The sequence below is a fragment of the Elgaria multicarinata genome, chromosome 6, assembly GCF_023053635.1.
Source record: "Elgaria multicarinata webbii isolate HBS135686 ecotype San Diego chromosome 6, rElgMul1.1.pri, whole genome shotgun sequence".
In the NCBI taxonomy this organism is placed as follows: Eukaryota; Metazoa; Chordata; class Lepidosauria; order Squamata; family Anguidae; genus Elgaria; species Elgaria multicarinata.
This window is the reverse complement of record NC_086176.1, coordinates 58030011-58046360: the sequence shown is the minus strand read 5'-3', so window position 1 is coordinate 58046360 and position 16350 is coordinate 58030011. Positions and strand designations below refer to the sequence as shown.

At 39.7% G+C, this 16350-nt stretch overlaps 1 protein-coding gene across 1 annotated transcript in view; it reads left to right on the top strand.

The window, feature by feature from the left end:
* The window catches only part of ADAMTS19 (ADAM metallopeptidase with thrombospondin type 1 motif 19), a 149166-nt gene that overhangs the window by 52235 nt on the left and 80581 nt on the right, over positions 1-16350 (top strand). The window contains exon 7 of the mRNA XM_063129463.1: positions 5294-5337. Within this exon, the coding sequence (XP_062985533.1) occupies positions 5294-5337 (44 nt within the window). The remainder of the gene's footprint in view (positions 1-5293; positions 5338-16350) is intronic.

Sequence of the window (16350 nt, the reverse complement as noted above, 5' to 3'; positions counted from 1 at the left end):
TTATATGTGATGTCTGTCTAGATGCTGTTGGAAAAAATAAAATTTAGGTTAATACAAAAAAGTAAACTCTAAAAAAAGAAAATAAAAAATACTGGCTACCCTCTTCCCTAGTAAATGGACTTATGCGAAAGTGAGCCAGCCTACAGTGAAGAGCAACAGCTTCTGTGTGTGTGTGTGTGTGTGTGTGTGTGTGTGCGCGCGCCTTTCTGTGAATTGTTCTCCAGCAGGTACATATTTATGCATAATTTCATTAGATGTTGAAATGAAATGTGCATTTAAATATGCTTCCAAGCATTCCTGTATATTTTGTATTATTAGTCCATTATGTTTTTAGGGAGCTGCAAATGCTGGCTATTGTGCCAGTTAATTTCAGATAATACCATATCCTCTTGAAGGATTTATAGAAGCTTAATATTCACATGCTACATGATGATCCTCCTACAACTGTCCTGTGAAGAAATGAGGAAACAAATAAATAATGAATCATTTATAGGTGTATCTAGAGTATCATAAACTTTTACTGGGCAGTCTATTCTCAAAGGAATACAGTCCTTATTCTTGGAAATTAGGGAATGTTTTACATTTGTTTCAGTGCAAAACAGGATGCAAGTGCCCTTCACTATTGCCAAGACTTTAACAGTTCTATTTCCCTAAACTCTCATAATTAAACTTTTGGAAGTATATTTCAACCAGGACAAAGATCAGCCAAAATGAAAGCATCAGCCTGTGCATAGTCTATCTAATTAGGTTATATAAATACAAATCTCATTTTTTTTATATCGAACAGTTTTTATTCCCCTTCTCGTTCTTGAAACACTGTATTAACATTAATATTAATGACACTCCTCAGCTTTTTTTCAGGCTTGCATCTATTGGACTCTAAATATCAAATTTCTAATATCTTTGCACTGACCTTCCCAGCCTAATTGGTTTCTTTGGTATGTACTTTAAATGAATACTGACCTGTTGTCAGCTGGTACACTGAGGTCTTTGCTAGACCAGGCTATATCCCGGGCTGATACCCGGGATCGCCCTTGTGCGTCCAGATGACACACAGGGGATCCCGGGCTCAGGGAGGGATCAACCCTCCATGGCCCCGGGATATAGCCTACCCATTTAAGCCCGATTTTTCCCACAGTCTCAGGCTGAGCCCGAGACTGCGAGCATGTAGCCCGTTCCGTGGCTTTTCCCGGCTCCGCGCAATTACTCGTGCGTAGCTGGGAGAAGCTGTGCCCATCGAGAGCAGGGTGAGGGGAGCGAGGTAATCTATTTAAAAAAAAAAAAAAAAAAAAAAACTTTTCGTCATTCGTGCGCTCCTGTACAGCCAGCCCTTTAAATCTAAAAAAATAATAATATGGCGGATGCGATGAGTCTTTCCTTTAGCTCATCGCACCTGATGTGTAGACTAGGGCGACAGCCCACAACAGTTGCATCAAGTGCTCTCCCCTCCTCTCGCCCGGATTTTAAGGTAGGTCTAGCAAAGGCCTGAGATCTATTATAGGGGTTAAAAACAGATAACTACACTCTTCCATATTTATTCATGTCTTTGAACCAGAGGAAGAGGGAAACCAGAACCTCAAACATTCCTAAGGTTCATAGTAAGTAACAGAAAAGAGTTCAATATATCCCAGTAGCCTAAGACCAGTTTTCCCCACAAGAACATTATAAATAAGAAATAAGTGTTTCAAGTTTGCTTGTAAGAATGTTAACCTTTTTGTCAAGATAAAACCAACTTGGAGCAGAATTAACACCCTGTGTTAAAACGTACTCATGGGATCCAATGAATTCCTGCTGCCCTTTATCAGATTTTTTCTACACATAGGAATTTACAGCAAAAAATATACAAGAACAGACAAAAAATATAGACTAGTACTCTTGACCTGGTGAAACCACATAAAAAGTGAAATTTGAGACAGACAAAACTCCACTCTTTCCTATCCTAATTGGAGAAATTGCTGGGGATCCCACCTAACTTAGGTGCAATGCTATTAGCATAGCATGTTAACTAATTAACATGTTCAGGATAATGCCTAAAGAGGGCTTTTGTCACACATTCACACATCTAGTTGTACTACCCTTTAAATGACTCGAGGGGTAGAGTTAGTGTTATAGGTTGTAAACATTTTCATTTTCTCTTGGTATATATTCTGTATGCTGATCCTTGTTTTCCATTTGTAAACCCTGCCTTTCTGCCCATTTTAACCCATTTTGAGCTTGTGGTGTTATTTTCAAGATTGCTTCCTTGCAGACTTCCTCCACAGTGCCTTATCTTCAACCCTGTCTAGTGTGACTGGATTTATAAAGATCAAGGTGCTCCTGGCACAGCTAGGGGAATATGGCAACCTGGAAGTGGTGGTAGTTACACTATTTGAGCAGGCCTTGGCATAATTAGTTACTTATTTATATTAGGGAACTTCCTAGATTACAGGAAGAAAAGCTCATACAACACTTGTTATATAGTGCTTCTGCTCTCTAATTAAGCAGGGAAGTATGAATGAGGCTTCCATTTGCATTTGCTTGGATGTGAATAGAAGCCTCCACATGATCAGAGTTCCTGATCACATGGAGGCTTCAACTTTTATTCAAGTGAATGCAAGACAAAGCCCCTTGCAGTCCTCTCCACCCAATGTGGGAAGGTCAAGTTTTGGGTATGAGTGGTACATTGGAGGTGGGACCCCAGGGTACATGGTCTTGTGCCCCCTTACATGCATTAGCCCCTAAACAGGGCTAAAGTGTTACATGAATGGGGTATATGTAATAACACATCTGTTATAGAGACTGGGGGTGACTTCACACAACCCACTAACCCATCCAGTGTGGGTTGTTGTTGAACTGTAGGTTATAGTGTCTGAATACAGTGCTTTTAACACAGGATGAGTTACGTTGTCTGAATGCAGTGCTTTTTCTGCAGGGTGGGCAATCATGCTGTCTAAAGGCAGCACTTTTCCCACAGGATGGGTTACTGTTTCTATGCACACAACACTTTTTCTGCAGGGTTGTTTGTTAATCATGCAGTGTGGCTTGTTGACCACCCTGAACAACCCAACAACAAGCCATAGGTGGCTTGTTAGATAAAAATAAACCATACTGCATGGTTAACAAGCCACCCTACGGAAAACGCGCTGCGTTCAGATAACAGAATAATCCACCTTGCAGAGAACACACTGCATTCAGACAACACGATAACCCATGGTGGGTTAGTGTGTTGTGTGAAACCAGCCTGGTTATAAGTATATCAACTGGGTACAAATCTTAAAACGTAATTCAGAAAAGTCATGCAAATCTCAATTTTGCGCATTTCTCACTAGTCTAGGAAACATTGTGTGGTATTAGATTTCTAATATTTACATTATATCTCATTTCAATCTGTTCTATAATAGCTCGATGTATTGTTATTGAAAGGATGATACATATTAAGTATGTTTTTCACTTTATTTTAACAAAAAATGAGATAATTATTACTCATTATTTAATATATTAAATTTATATGTGACTATCAGTGTGAATGATATGTAAGCAAGGAGCTTACAATCTAAAATGTGATGCTTTACATTGCAGGTTTTTTAAAGATTTGTTCTGTTTTATTGTTTGTTCTTAATTTTTGTGAATGCATATTTTTGTTTGTAAGTTGCCCTCAGTTTGATTTTTAATCACAGAAAGGCAGGCATTATATGTTTAAATGAATAACAAAATTACACAGGGATAGTGACAGGAAAGGTCAATGGAGGCAAGGTTAAAAAGGGAAAGAACATGTGTTAGTTCCATGTTTTGAGGCTGAGGGTCAAACTACAGGTTACATAGAAGAATAAAGAAAAGATACTTTTAAAAAGGACTGGTAAAATACATCGACTAAGGCAGGATCTACACTACTGCTTTAAAGCGCTTTATAACAGTTTTGAAACTGTTGGGGCCCAGGACACACTCCATATACAGTTGTCAAAACTGTTATAAAGCGCTTTAAAGCAGTAGTGTAGATAATTGAACAGAATAACTTTGGCAGAAGCTTATAGAAATTTGTGGGACTCATGAAAAGAAGAAGTTTATAAATGAATGAAATAAGATAAATTAATATACCATCCTGGGATAGAATCTGAAAATAAAAGATGGAAGAAGATTTTTTTTAAAAAATTGACCAAACTTGAGGAGGGAATGGGGAGGGATTGTGAATTAGTACCGATGTGTTTTGTTTTTGCATTTTTTCTTTATTTCTTGAAAATTTACTAAAAAGTTATTAAAACAACAACAACTACACAGTACATTAATTACGTAATGTGTAGCTGATCATGCACTTGCATTCTTATTCATGAGAAAGTACATGTGGTCCTGTTGTGGATTGGTATCTGATCTTTTCCCTACCCAGTAGCTTGGTTCCTGAAATCCCATTTGTTTGTTGGAGACCTTTCTTTTTCTTTTTTTTCCTAATTAATTTAAATTAAATTAAAGATGCCTGGTTGTAATTCCTAATAGGTAAAAGAGTCTCCCCCAGCTAAATAAGCTCTCAATAACTTTTCCTTTAGGCCAGACTTCTCTAAACTCCACTCCAACTAATTCCTCACAAACAGTAACAGATGCTGTTCACTAGTCTTCTTCTGCCTCCAGCTCTTCCTGCTTGTTCAGGCTTCTAGGATGATTCAGATGTTTCAGGGACTACATGCTGAAGTTCTCTCTGGTCAGACATAAAATAGCAACCTAATATGTATTTTCTCATAAATTTTGTTTGGTAAATTAAATTAAAAATTATAGTTTGTTCAGCCAATGATTACATATTTACTGAGTTTACTTTTAAATGTTTTTAAGTTTAATGATCATTTTACGAGCAAACCAAGTTATACACAAGACATGTTATGCATAATACAAAATGACTTGACATCTCTAAAGAGCAATAAAAAATAAGTCTTGCACATTGTCCAATTTCCCCCCAAATTTCTTTTTTCCAGAAAAGCAAAGCAAGGGAACTTCCCTTCCCTGAGTTTCCCCCCCCCATGGATTCAAAATTTCCATACATTTTGCAATTCTTAACAGTGCAATGCTATGAATGTCTACTTGAGGTAAGTCCCATTGAGTTCAATGCGGCTTACTCTCAAGTAAGTATGTATAGAATTGCAGCCTAAGTAGCTAATAATCTTGAAAGTGTAATTTATTCATTTCAGGATTTCTTTCAATATGTTCTTTTTTAAAATAGAGGGATGTCATTTATTAAGCTATTAAAATATGTAAGTGGCTTATATAATAATTAATGACCTGACAGCAATATTTTCTTAATGGTTTGTCTTTTTCTCTCTCCCAATTTTAGGAAGGATTTCTGTGTACATAAAGATGAACCGTGTGATACTGTTGGTAAGTGAAGCAAAAAACAACAATTAAAACTTTGATTATAAGGCCTTTAAAATACAACAATGTAGAGATGTGTAAGGTTGTTCATTATGTTATGAATGAAGATTGTTTAACTAGTTTAAATGGAAAAGGCGCTAATGCCTGCTTTAATTTTTACCCATTGCAAAATTATATATTATAACAACATATTTAGCAAGTTAGTCATGGCTCAGAGTTTTCAAATCCATGAGACATAATTGTAACTAAATCCCATTCCATTGCTTTCAATATCTAACTGCTGCTGATCTATCTGCCAGTTTATCCTGGTTTCCTGTTAATGAACATTGTGCTGGTGAATGCAAGCTTGTTCATTCCTGCTTTGTTCTTCCCTTCCTGTGATTGTGTAAAACATACCAAAATTGGAAAAGTTTGTTGACATCCAAAATCAGATTTCTGGCTAGTTGTTTCTAAATAAGCCAGGATTCATTAGTCAAGAACAAATCCTTGCCTATTCCTTGTTTATGAACCTCACCTTTTGGGGGGAGCAGTAAAACTGGAACCCATTTAAGATGTTATGCAAAATTTTCAGTTACTGGTTTGTTTTGCCTGCTCATACAGAAGGAAGAATAAGGCAGGAATGAATTAACTGTGTGTGCTAGCATGCTGTTCATTCACAATACAACAGGATAAGCCAGCAGTTATGTGTAAATGTCACTGTCTCATTTTCTATTTCTTCTGCCCTACCAACCAATGGTGTGAGGTGCAGAAGAGGAGATACAAAGTGAAATTATGTTCTATCATTGATTGTTTACATTACATATGAGAACAGAGTAAAGTGGGACAGATGGAATTATTTAAATCAAAGCAATTTACATTGTTGATATAAATCTACAAGAAAAAATACACATTAAATTACTGATTTAAATCAAGTTTCACATTTTGAAATTCATATGCTTTTCCTGAATAAACATACATATTTTCTAGCAGTCTACATTAAACTGCAGTCATTTTATATCTGCATTATAGCTCATTTCAGTCTAAAAGTATTCTTAATTCAGTATCTAAGAAAAAACTACAGCTATTTAGCATTGCTTTTAATACAGTGTTTTAATAAAATTAGAAGATTGGGCACTATCCAACAAGACTGCTCCATCACTGGCTCCACTGCATTCATAAGACCCACTGTGTGTGCTATAAGGCTTTTGCACTTCTAAAAATGACCCCAGAAAGGAACAGAAACACCTGTTTCCAGATAAGGACAGGTCAGCAGAGCTCCCTTCTGCAAGCTTCACTGACTTGCCCCGTTCTGCAAAAGCCCTGTTGTGCAGCGGTGGGTGCTTTTTAGTCACGGACACAAAAGTAATACCCTGAGCCTGTAAGATACTCGTGTGTTAAAAATATATATAGTGTATTTTAGTGCTTGTTGATTTAAGTTGCTGTTCATGTTCGATAAACACAGAACAAGACTTCAAGTTTCATAAGTATTAGAGATGACAAATAAAAATAATAATTTAGGGTACCTATTTTTGGCTGTATGGAAACTAGAAATGTCTTCTTGCTAGAAGTCTTCATAGAAGCCTAATGAACATTCTCTGGTTTTAAAAGAAGGGCACAACTAGCTCATTGCACTCAAGAGGCTTTTGAGTCCCTTATGCCACATGACAAATATCTTTTGAAACTGAGGGGAGTTCAAAAGCAGCTCCTCGTATGGTGTGTAGGTCAAAGGGGAGGACTGTTCAAAGGATAAGGCTCAATTATGTGACTGGGCATGCCCATGCATGGATCCCAGGCATTTATTATACTGAGTGAATCATATATACTGAGTTATTATTGTTGCAAGATTTAGGAAGGGGATTAATGAAGACACTGAACATTTCAACTTAAAAGTTTGAACATATTAAGTTAAAATCAGAAACTGCAGAAACTTCTTGTGACTTCTTGACTCTGTCTTTAAGGTACTCTATCTTTCTCTTTTGTATCGCATTGGTAACCCTAAAAATATGAATGTTTTTTTTTCTTATGTACAGAAAGCAATGTGAATCATCTTCTTTGTTAAGGTTTATAACATTGTATCCCAGATGATGACTAAGGCCACAGCTAGACCTAAGGTTTATCCTGGGATCATCCAGGGTTCGCCCCTGCCTGAGCACTGGATCCCCTGTGTGGAACCTAGGTGTTTTACTCTGTACAGCACCATGTACATTGATGGTGCTATATAAATAAATAAATAAATAAATAAATAATAATAATAATAATAATGAACAGGTTTGACCTCTGGACGATCCAGGGATAAACCTTAGGTCTAGCTATGGCCTATGAATAAACCAGGCTTTTTAAAGCAGGAATTGATCTAAATGGATGAAATAAAGATGTAATTAAGTCAATTAAAATAAACTATCCCAAATTAACTTAGGGCACAATCTATTCCCATGAGACATGCAATGCCAGTGCTTTCTGATTTCCATAGGCTCAAATATTATGGTTACTCTTAATTCAACATTTATGATTTTTCTTTTTGAGAATATTGCAGATATTTTAAAAAAATGAAAGTGGAAAGTTGAATTTGGAATTTGAATAGATCACTAGTAGGGATTCAGCAGAAGTTAAACAAGTATGAAGTAACAATTCTTCATGCAATGTTATTTATAGGGCAAAAGAAATAGGACGTTCCAAGAATGTTTAATGTGCTATAAATTATGATGTTAGCCAAAGGAAGTTAAAAGAAAAATGCTGAAGTAATGTCAGCAGAACAATTTACAGCTATCCAGAGTTTACAAAAATTGAAACACAGTATTTACTCTTATCTGTACTACAGGAAGGAGTAGGCATTAATATTAACATGAATATACTCGTGTTTTCTTCAGAGATTACTCAATTTCTTCTATTATTTGATGCCATATGAGTGCTCCCAAAAATAACTCTTACATCTAAAATCTGTGTTAGATGTTTATACATATCTGTTTCCCGGAAAATCTGATTGGCTTCAATTAAAGAGAGTTAAGCATGTGTTTAACTTCCCACTGAAACCAATAAGTCAGTTGAATCAGTTTAGTCGTATTATTTCCATATTGTGTCAATTTACCATGTTGGGAAATAATTAAATATGTAATGTATCAATTTCACACGCGAACCACTCCTCAAGATGTATTTTCCTAAATAGAACAATATAATAAATTTCCACTTGGTCCAGCAGCTGCAATGAACCTGAAGCTATTTTGCCATAAATAAATTATAGATTTTCTATACTATAATATTCCTTTTTCCTAGAAAATATTATAATATTGAACTATTGTTTAAAGGTGTTAATTGAAATTAAATTTTAAATATGAAGATTTAACTTTTTTGACATCTCAAAACAAGAGACATGCAAAAAAGAGAATTAGGAGTAGAACATTGGTCTCCTAGGTACTAACTCAGAACTCTCTTGGAATTTGGGGCAGAGTAAATTTGCTTGTAATTGGCAGCATGTTTTACTTGGCTTAAATCCAGTGCCACGTAATGGAACTTCCCTTGCTCTCCTCTCCCCTGCAACTCTTCTGTGCTTTCCACCTCTGCTCCAGAAAGTCCCCCAACCCTCCAGAGCAGATTTGGGGAGTGCTGGTGTGTGTGTGGAGGTGGGGGGGGGAAACTGTTCCACCAGCACTTTCCATTCCACTGGCAGATGGTCAGAGTTGGATACAACCCTTTGTTTACTAAATGAATGAATGTTGCTTCTTCTTCGTGGTCTCTGTGCATCACACATATGGGCTCGGCGCCTGCGCGAAGCCCCACTTCGGGAATTTTCTATAGCTAAAAGACATTTTGGGCGGGAAACCCTCCCCTCTCTACTGCGCATGTGCAGGAGGGTTCCCGCCCAGAATCCCTAGTTCTTCTTCAACTGTCTTGCAGACAGCCTTGTCGGGAACAACGCTCTTAAAAAACGATAACTAAGACTTACCTTTTTCTTGTTTGTATATATATTTTTCCTCACCTTTTCATCTATTCTTCGTCGTTTCTATGTTTCCTCCTAATTTTTTTTTTAAAAAAATTCTTTACTTTCTCTTTACCTCAGTCTCATCCTTTTTAACTATAATTCTGGTCCGTATGGGCCCCAAGGCCCCATTTTAAAAGTGTGCCCGTTGTGGGACGAAGCTGCCCCCATCAGACGGCCACAACTTTTGTGTAATCTGCCTAGGAGAGGGTCACAAGGTGGACGCCTGTACCCGTTGCCAAGCTCACAAGGCGGCATAGAGCAGATAAATTGCGAGCAGAGCTGTGGGAAAGAGCGCTGGCATCGGTCGATAAACCTGCAATGGCTACTCAGCAACAGCCAATAGCGCGTCCTGCTCCTGTCGAGTCACCAACGATTCAGGCCGACAGACCCCGCCAGGAGAACCCTGCAACGCCAGGGCGATCCCTAACTGCCTCAGTAGCAAAAAAGCTAACAAAAAAGGCACATACTCCGAAGTCCGCGGAGGTTGTGAAGCACAAGAAGGCCAAATTGGCCAAAAGCCACGACCACCATAAAAATTGGCTATCGAGGGATGCACTGATCCCTCCTTCGATGATGGAGATGGCTACCATCGCCGTACCTCCTTCGATATTGATGATTGCTCCAATGCCGGCGCCATCGTTATCGGAGGGCGAAATTAGAGAGAGAGAATCCCGTCAAAGTAGAGAACCAGTATACTTTACAAGGGGATCAGCTAGAGGCTCACCTCAAGGAAATTTACCTGCCAATATTTAACCTCAACACGATTATCGAAGATCACCCACACCGCTCGACGGTCAACTACAATATCGACGCTCACCAGATTCAGCCTGTTCAATCGAGGGGTTGAATCTGGCGAGATCATATTACGCCAGTCCTTTTACAACTTCATTGGCTGCCAGTCCAGGTCCGGGCCCGATTCAAAGTGCTGGTATTGACATTTAAAGCCCTAAATGGTTTGGGGCCAGGTTATTTGAAGGAACGCCTCCTCACATATGTACCTACCCGGACTTTAAGATCATCTACAGGGGCCCTTCTCCGTGAGCCCCTGCCAAAGGAAGTGAGGCAGGTGGCTACTAGGAGGAGGGCTTTCTCCGCTGTGGCACCCCGGTTGTGGAATGAGCTCCCCAGAGAGGTCCGCCTGGCGCCTACACTGTACTCCTTTCGTCGCCAGCTGAAGACCTTTTTATTCTCCCAGTATTTTAACACTTAATTTTAACTTAAATTTAAATTTTACTGTTTTAACTCTGTATTTTAATTTTATATCAATTTTGCTGCGTGGTTTTTATTCTGGTTGTGCTTTTTATATTGTATTGTGTATTTATGCTTTTAACCTGTTGGTTGTCTTACTATGATTTTAATTTTTGTGAACCGCCCAGAGAGCTTTGGCTATTGGGCGGTATAGAAATGTAATAAATAAATAATAAATAAAATAAATCGATGATCGATATCAGGAAGATGAACGTTACTCTATACAAGACGATACCGATCCAGATCTCCTGTAAGAGAATATGACGAACAATCAGAATACTCTCTCCCACCAAGATCTAACTATTATTATAGGGATTGGCATGACGACCGTGATTGATATCGACAAGGAAGCCGGCTATCAACCCCTCGACGTTGACAACCACCTTCGGCCACGATATCGGCACCAGAACAAACTACTGAAATGCTACCAGTGCCACTACCCATCACAACAGTCGATCCTACACCTCGAGGCCGACAAACAACACTTTCCGTCGTAGAGCAAACCGGTGATATCCAAACCGTGCAAATACCTTCATCTCCCAAAGAACCAGACGACTATTGCTCAGGCTCAGCCTCTGGTATTTCACCGACTCCGTCAATCCCATTGCCAGATTCGATGGTGGAGGCACAAGGATCAGTCTCACCATCTGAGGGACTTGCCCACTTTTCAGATCTCATTCAGAGAATGGCGCAGGCACTGGGCATAGAAACCCGACAGACTTTAGAAAAGTTAGTCGACCCTGTTTTCAAAGCAATTTATACTGAAGCAGCAACGCCAATTGCCATACCTTTCCTATCTACTTTAACCAGGGCAGTTAAGGAATCATGGAAGAACCCGGCAACACTACAACCGTCGTCAAAACGGCTCGATAACATGTACAAAGTCCTCGATAAAGACGCGGAGTTCCTTTTTACACATCCTCAGCTGAACCCCATTATTGTAGAATCGGCACAAGGTCGATCTCAAAGGGTGCATACAGCACCAGTAGACAAAGAAGGTCGACGGCTCGATTTAATGGGCCGAAGATTTTACTCTACTGCAGCATTAAGCCTTGAGGTATCGAACTACCAGGCTACGATGTCCCGGTATCAATTATTTTTGTGGGATAAAATGATGTCTTTATGTGACAACCTAGGAGATGACCATAGAGAGCTAGCAAGAGTTTTCCATGCCGAGGCCACCAGAATGGCATGACAACAAATAGCCACAGCTAAGCATCAAGCTGATTGTGGCGCAAAGACTATGATTGGAGCAGTCGCCCTAAGAAGGCATGCCTGGCTCAGATCTGCTGGGTTGTCACAAGAGGCCAGATCACGTATTGAAAGTCTCCCGTTTGATGGTACTGGCCTATTTAATTCCACAACCGATGAAGCCATAGATAATGTCCAAAAAGCTAGAATAACAGCGCGTAAAATGGGGCTAGGCCCATCTCAACAGCAACAATTTAGACCAAGAAGATGGTTCAGACAACCTGGATTCACTACCACAAGATACCAGCCTGCGCGACAACCCTATAGACAACAATTTCAACCTCAACAGGGAAAGAAACATTTTCCACCCGCAAAACCCAGATTCCAGCATCGTAAGCCCGATTACACACAAAATCGACGGCTTTGACTTCAATATCCACACCACAACCACTCTCTTCGGCGACCGTCTCTCGACCTCAAGGAGGGCTTGGAAACGAATAACTACAGACAAATGGGTACTTTCCATCATAGAAAACGGCTACAAGGTAGAATTCGATTCCTTCCAACCCTTGGGAGTCCTGAGATCAACTACACCATCGCCACCTCTCCTGCAGGAGGTCCGTGCACTCCTAGAGAAGGGAGCAATAACATCAGTACCAAAACATCAAGTAATGAAGGGATTTTATTCCCGATACTTCACTGTCCCGAAAGCCGATGGAGGCATCAGACCCATTTTAGACCTACGCAACGTGAACACTTTCATAACACCAAAAAGGTTTCGTATGGTCTCACTTCCGATGATCCTACCACTACTCACAAGAAAATTTTGGTTGTGTGTAGTGGTAGGGATGGGGAGCCCATCTTGAATCCCTAAGAGTATAGGGCACCTGGTCTATGACAGAGAGAAGGGCGCTCATCAACTACCTCGAGCTGCTAGCAGTCCAAAAGGCCCTCAAGGCATTCGAAGCCGTGATATACAACCACCACATTCAAGTGACATCAGACAACACAACAGTTGTCTTTTACATCAACAAACAAGGAGGCACAAAGTCTTTATCCCTAGCAAAACTCACCATACACATATGGGAATGGTGCATTCGACGTTGACTGTTCCTGACTGCAGTTCACATAGCCGGTCTGTCCAACACACTGGCAGACAATCTCAGCAGGCACTCGTCGATAGTCCACGAATGGTGCATTCATCCTCAGGTCATCAGGGAACTGTTTCACCTTTGGGGACAGCCACACATAGATCTGTTGGATGTCAGAAGGGCTTTAGCGTTTTATAAAGATCGCACTGCCTCTTTCCGTCAGTCACAACGCCTATTTGTATGTTATGGACAAAACAAAAAAGGCTTACCAGTATCAGCTCAGAGACTCTCTTCATGGTTGGTGCAATGTATTGTCCTAGCTTACCAGTTGCAGAAATTAGAACCCCCGACTTCAGTCAGAGGGCATTCTACTAGAGCTGTCTCCACATCCTCTGCTTTTCATCGTGGTGTCACGATCCTGGAAATATGCAAGGCAGCAACATGGGCCCGACCGATGATGTTTGTATCTCACTACAAACTGGACGTCAGGTCAAGGTCCGACTGCTCCTTTGGCAGAGCCATGTTGTCATCTGTCTTCATCTAAGGACACCAACCCTCCTCCGGTGAGTAAAAGCTTGCTAATCGTCCATATGTGTGATGCACAGAGACCACGAAGAAGAAGGACAGGTTGCTTACCTGTAACTGTGGTTCTTCGAGTGGTCATCTGTGCAGTCACACAACCCACCCACCATACTCCCCACTTGGTATCCATCATTTGTTACTAATGTTACTGTTAGTATTTTTTCAGATACACCTACAGGTGTCTATATTCATCAGACGAGGCTCTTAAGTCTCAGAAGAACTGGGGATTTTGGGCGGGAACCCTCCTGCACATGCGCAGTAGAGAGGGGAGGGTTTCCCGCCCAAAATGTCTTTTAGCTATAGAAAATTCCCGAAGCGGGGCTTAGCGCAGGCGCCGAGCCCATATGTGTGACTGCACAGATGACCACTCGAAGAACCACAGTTACAGGTAAGCAACCTGTCATTATTCAAAATGAGATATAAATGCATATATTGTTAATATAACTAGCTGACCTCTACTCAGAAGTAAGTGTGTTCAATGGGACTTGATCCTAGATAAGTGTGTATAGGATTACAGCCTCAATCATGTATTAACAAACCATATGTCCTAGTCATATGTTGTCTTCAACTTTTTTGAAAGTGCTATTGTTCTAAGTTAAAATAAGCTGCCAGTTTTATTCACTGGAAGAATTGTTCTTGCTAAAAAAGAAAGAAAGATGCATTGTTTCAAACTCCAGTTGGTAATGCACCTGAATCTTGTTCTCACAAACCATGTGGCTGTTGAGTTCTTTGTATCTTCTCATTCCTTGTCAAATATCCACAGGTGTACAGCATATGGGCTATGGCATTTGAAATCTTGTGCTTGTGGTTATTCTTCATGAAAAAATGATGGAACTTAATATAGTGGCTTTACAAAATTGATAGCTTAAAGAAGGTTGCAGAAGGACTTTTTCCCACTGCCTAATTTTAAATTCACTTACCTGAAAGTATGGATGAATTTACACTATATGTGTGGTTGTATATCTGTGTCTTATTTATTATAATTTATTTTAAAAGCACATATCCTACCTATTTCCAAGAGAGGGGACTCCAGACATCAAACAAACTAAATTGAGATTATTTAAAACTATATTTTAAAGAGCCCAAATTAATATACGGCAACTGTAAGGAGCTAAAAAAAGAAAAAATCCAAGAGTGATTAAAACTTTTAACCAACTAGCTCTTAAAGAGCTACATTTTTACACACTGTCTAAAACAGCACAGTGTCAGGGCACTGATGAATCTCTGTCAGCAAAGTATTCTACAGGGTGGCGCAACCATAGAGAAGGTTCTAGACCTTGTGGCTGCCTGCCTAGCTTCATGAGGCTGGGGAATTAGGAGTAGTGCCTCAGATGATGACCGGGGCCTAATCTACATCAAGTAGGATGTTGCAGTATGAAAGTGGTATGAAAGTGGCATATAAATGGCATGAGCCACACCAAGCAAGATACAGCACTATGAAAATGGTATATGGTTTGTGTCAATGGACCCCAACAGTTGTCTGTGAGCTTCAATACCGCTATAAAGCAGTAGTGTGGCTCCTGCCTTTTATATACTGCTTTTGTACCACTTTCATAGTGCAATATCCTGCTTGGTGTAGATTAGGCCCAGATCATTCAGGGAGAAACAAGTGGTCCTTAAGGTACCCAAGCCTTTTAGGGGCTTAATGATAAACACCAGCACCTTGAATTGAGCCTGGAAACAAACCCCTTTTAGAGGGAATGCAACCAATCCAAACCAGATTGCACACATAATCCATGTCCTGAGTTAGGTAATTCTCAAATAGTCCTGAGTCAGGTAATCCATGCACTTTCATATTGTCAGGATTAAGTTTCAACTTGTTTTGCCTTATCCAGTCCCTGCCAGACAGTGGTTCAGTACTTCTACTGTACCTCCCTAGAATTATATGAAAGTGAGATATACTTATGACTCCACAGCCTAAATCCCTGCGTAATCTCACCCAGCAGTTCCATGTACATGTTAAACAGCACTGGGGAAAAGGTGGAACCCTCTGTAATCGCATAAGCCACTGGTCAAAGGAAGGAGCAGTGATTCTGTCAGGAATGAATGGAACCTGCTGAATATAATTTTGTCAATCCCCATCTATTCAAGACAGCCCAGAAGGATACTATGGTTGATGGTACTGAACATCACCGAGAGGTACAGGAGAATAACAGAGTTGTAACACATGTACCCTTATGGGCCTCCCTGCTCTTTTAATTGGTGTTCTACTGGTCAATGCCAATTGAAAGACAAACAGTTGGTGCTACCAACTGAAATGGCTCTTCTGTGGCCAGGAGAAAATAGCTCCCATTAAAGTTTCATAATTTATGGTAGGGCAAATCAGACCTTAGGTTCTGCTGGTGAATTATATTCTAGACAAATAAAACCACTTGAAGGAGAAGCTAGGGAAGTTCAGTCATGCAAGATGACCTGCCCATACAAAATCAGATTGGTAGGGAAACCTCTCATGCATATGGGTTTCAACGTTTATTAGAAATGTTTAAGAACATTTATGGATTAAGAGAAAACTCATTGGTTGTATAAAAGCACCCTATTGTCCAATTCATATGTGCCCTTTTAGGTAGAAAAGCCCTGATACAATGACTGTACTATGCAGACTTCATGCAGGGAAACACTTCACAAATTGCAAAAAATATTATGATGGAGGAGAAGGCTTGAAAGCTAGCTTTTTCTCTGGCATGAATTTTTTTGTTTTCAAATTCGGGTGATTTAAGACCAACATATCACACATGAATTTGAGTTGGGACTGTACCAACTGGTACTGTACCAGGTCAGAAGAGTATGTGTGAATCTTGCCCTGAGTACCATTTGTTACAACTAAGGATAGGGTTGCAGTCTGAATTTTTGCTAGTTTTATCAACAAAGAACTAATATCCATTTATGGTCTGTCTCTAAATTTAAGCAGTTTTAAGCTAAAGTTTGAAATTATGCTGTTTATTCAATTCGTTT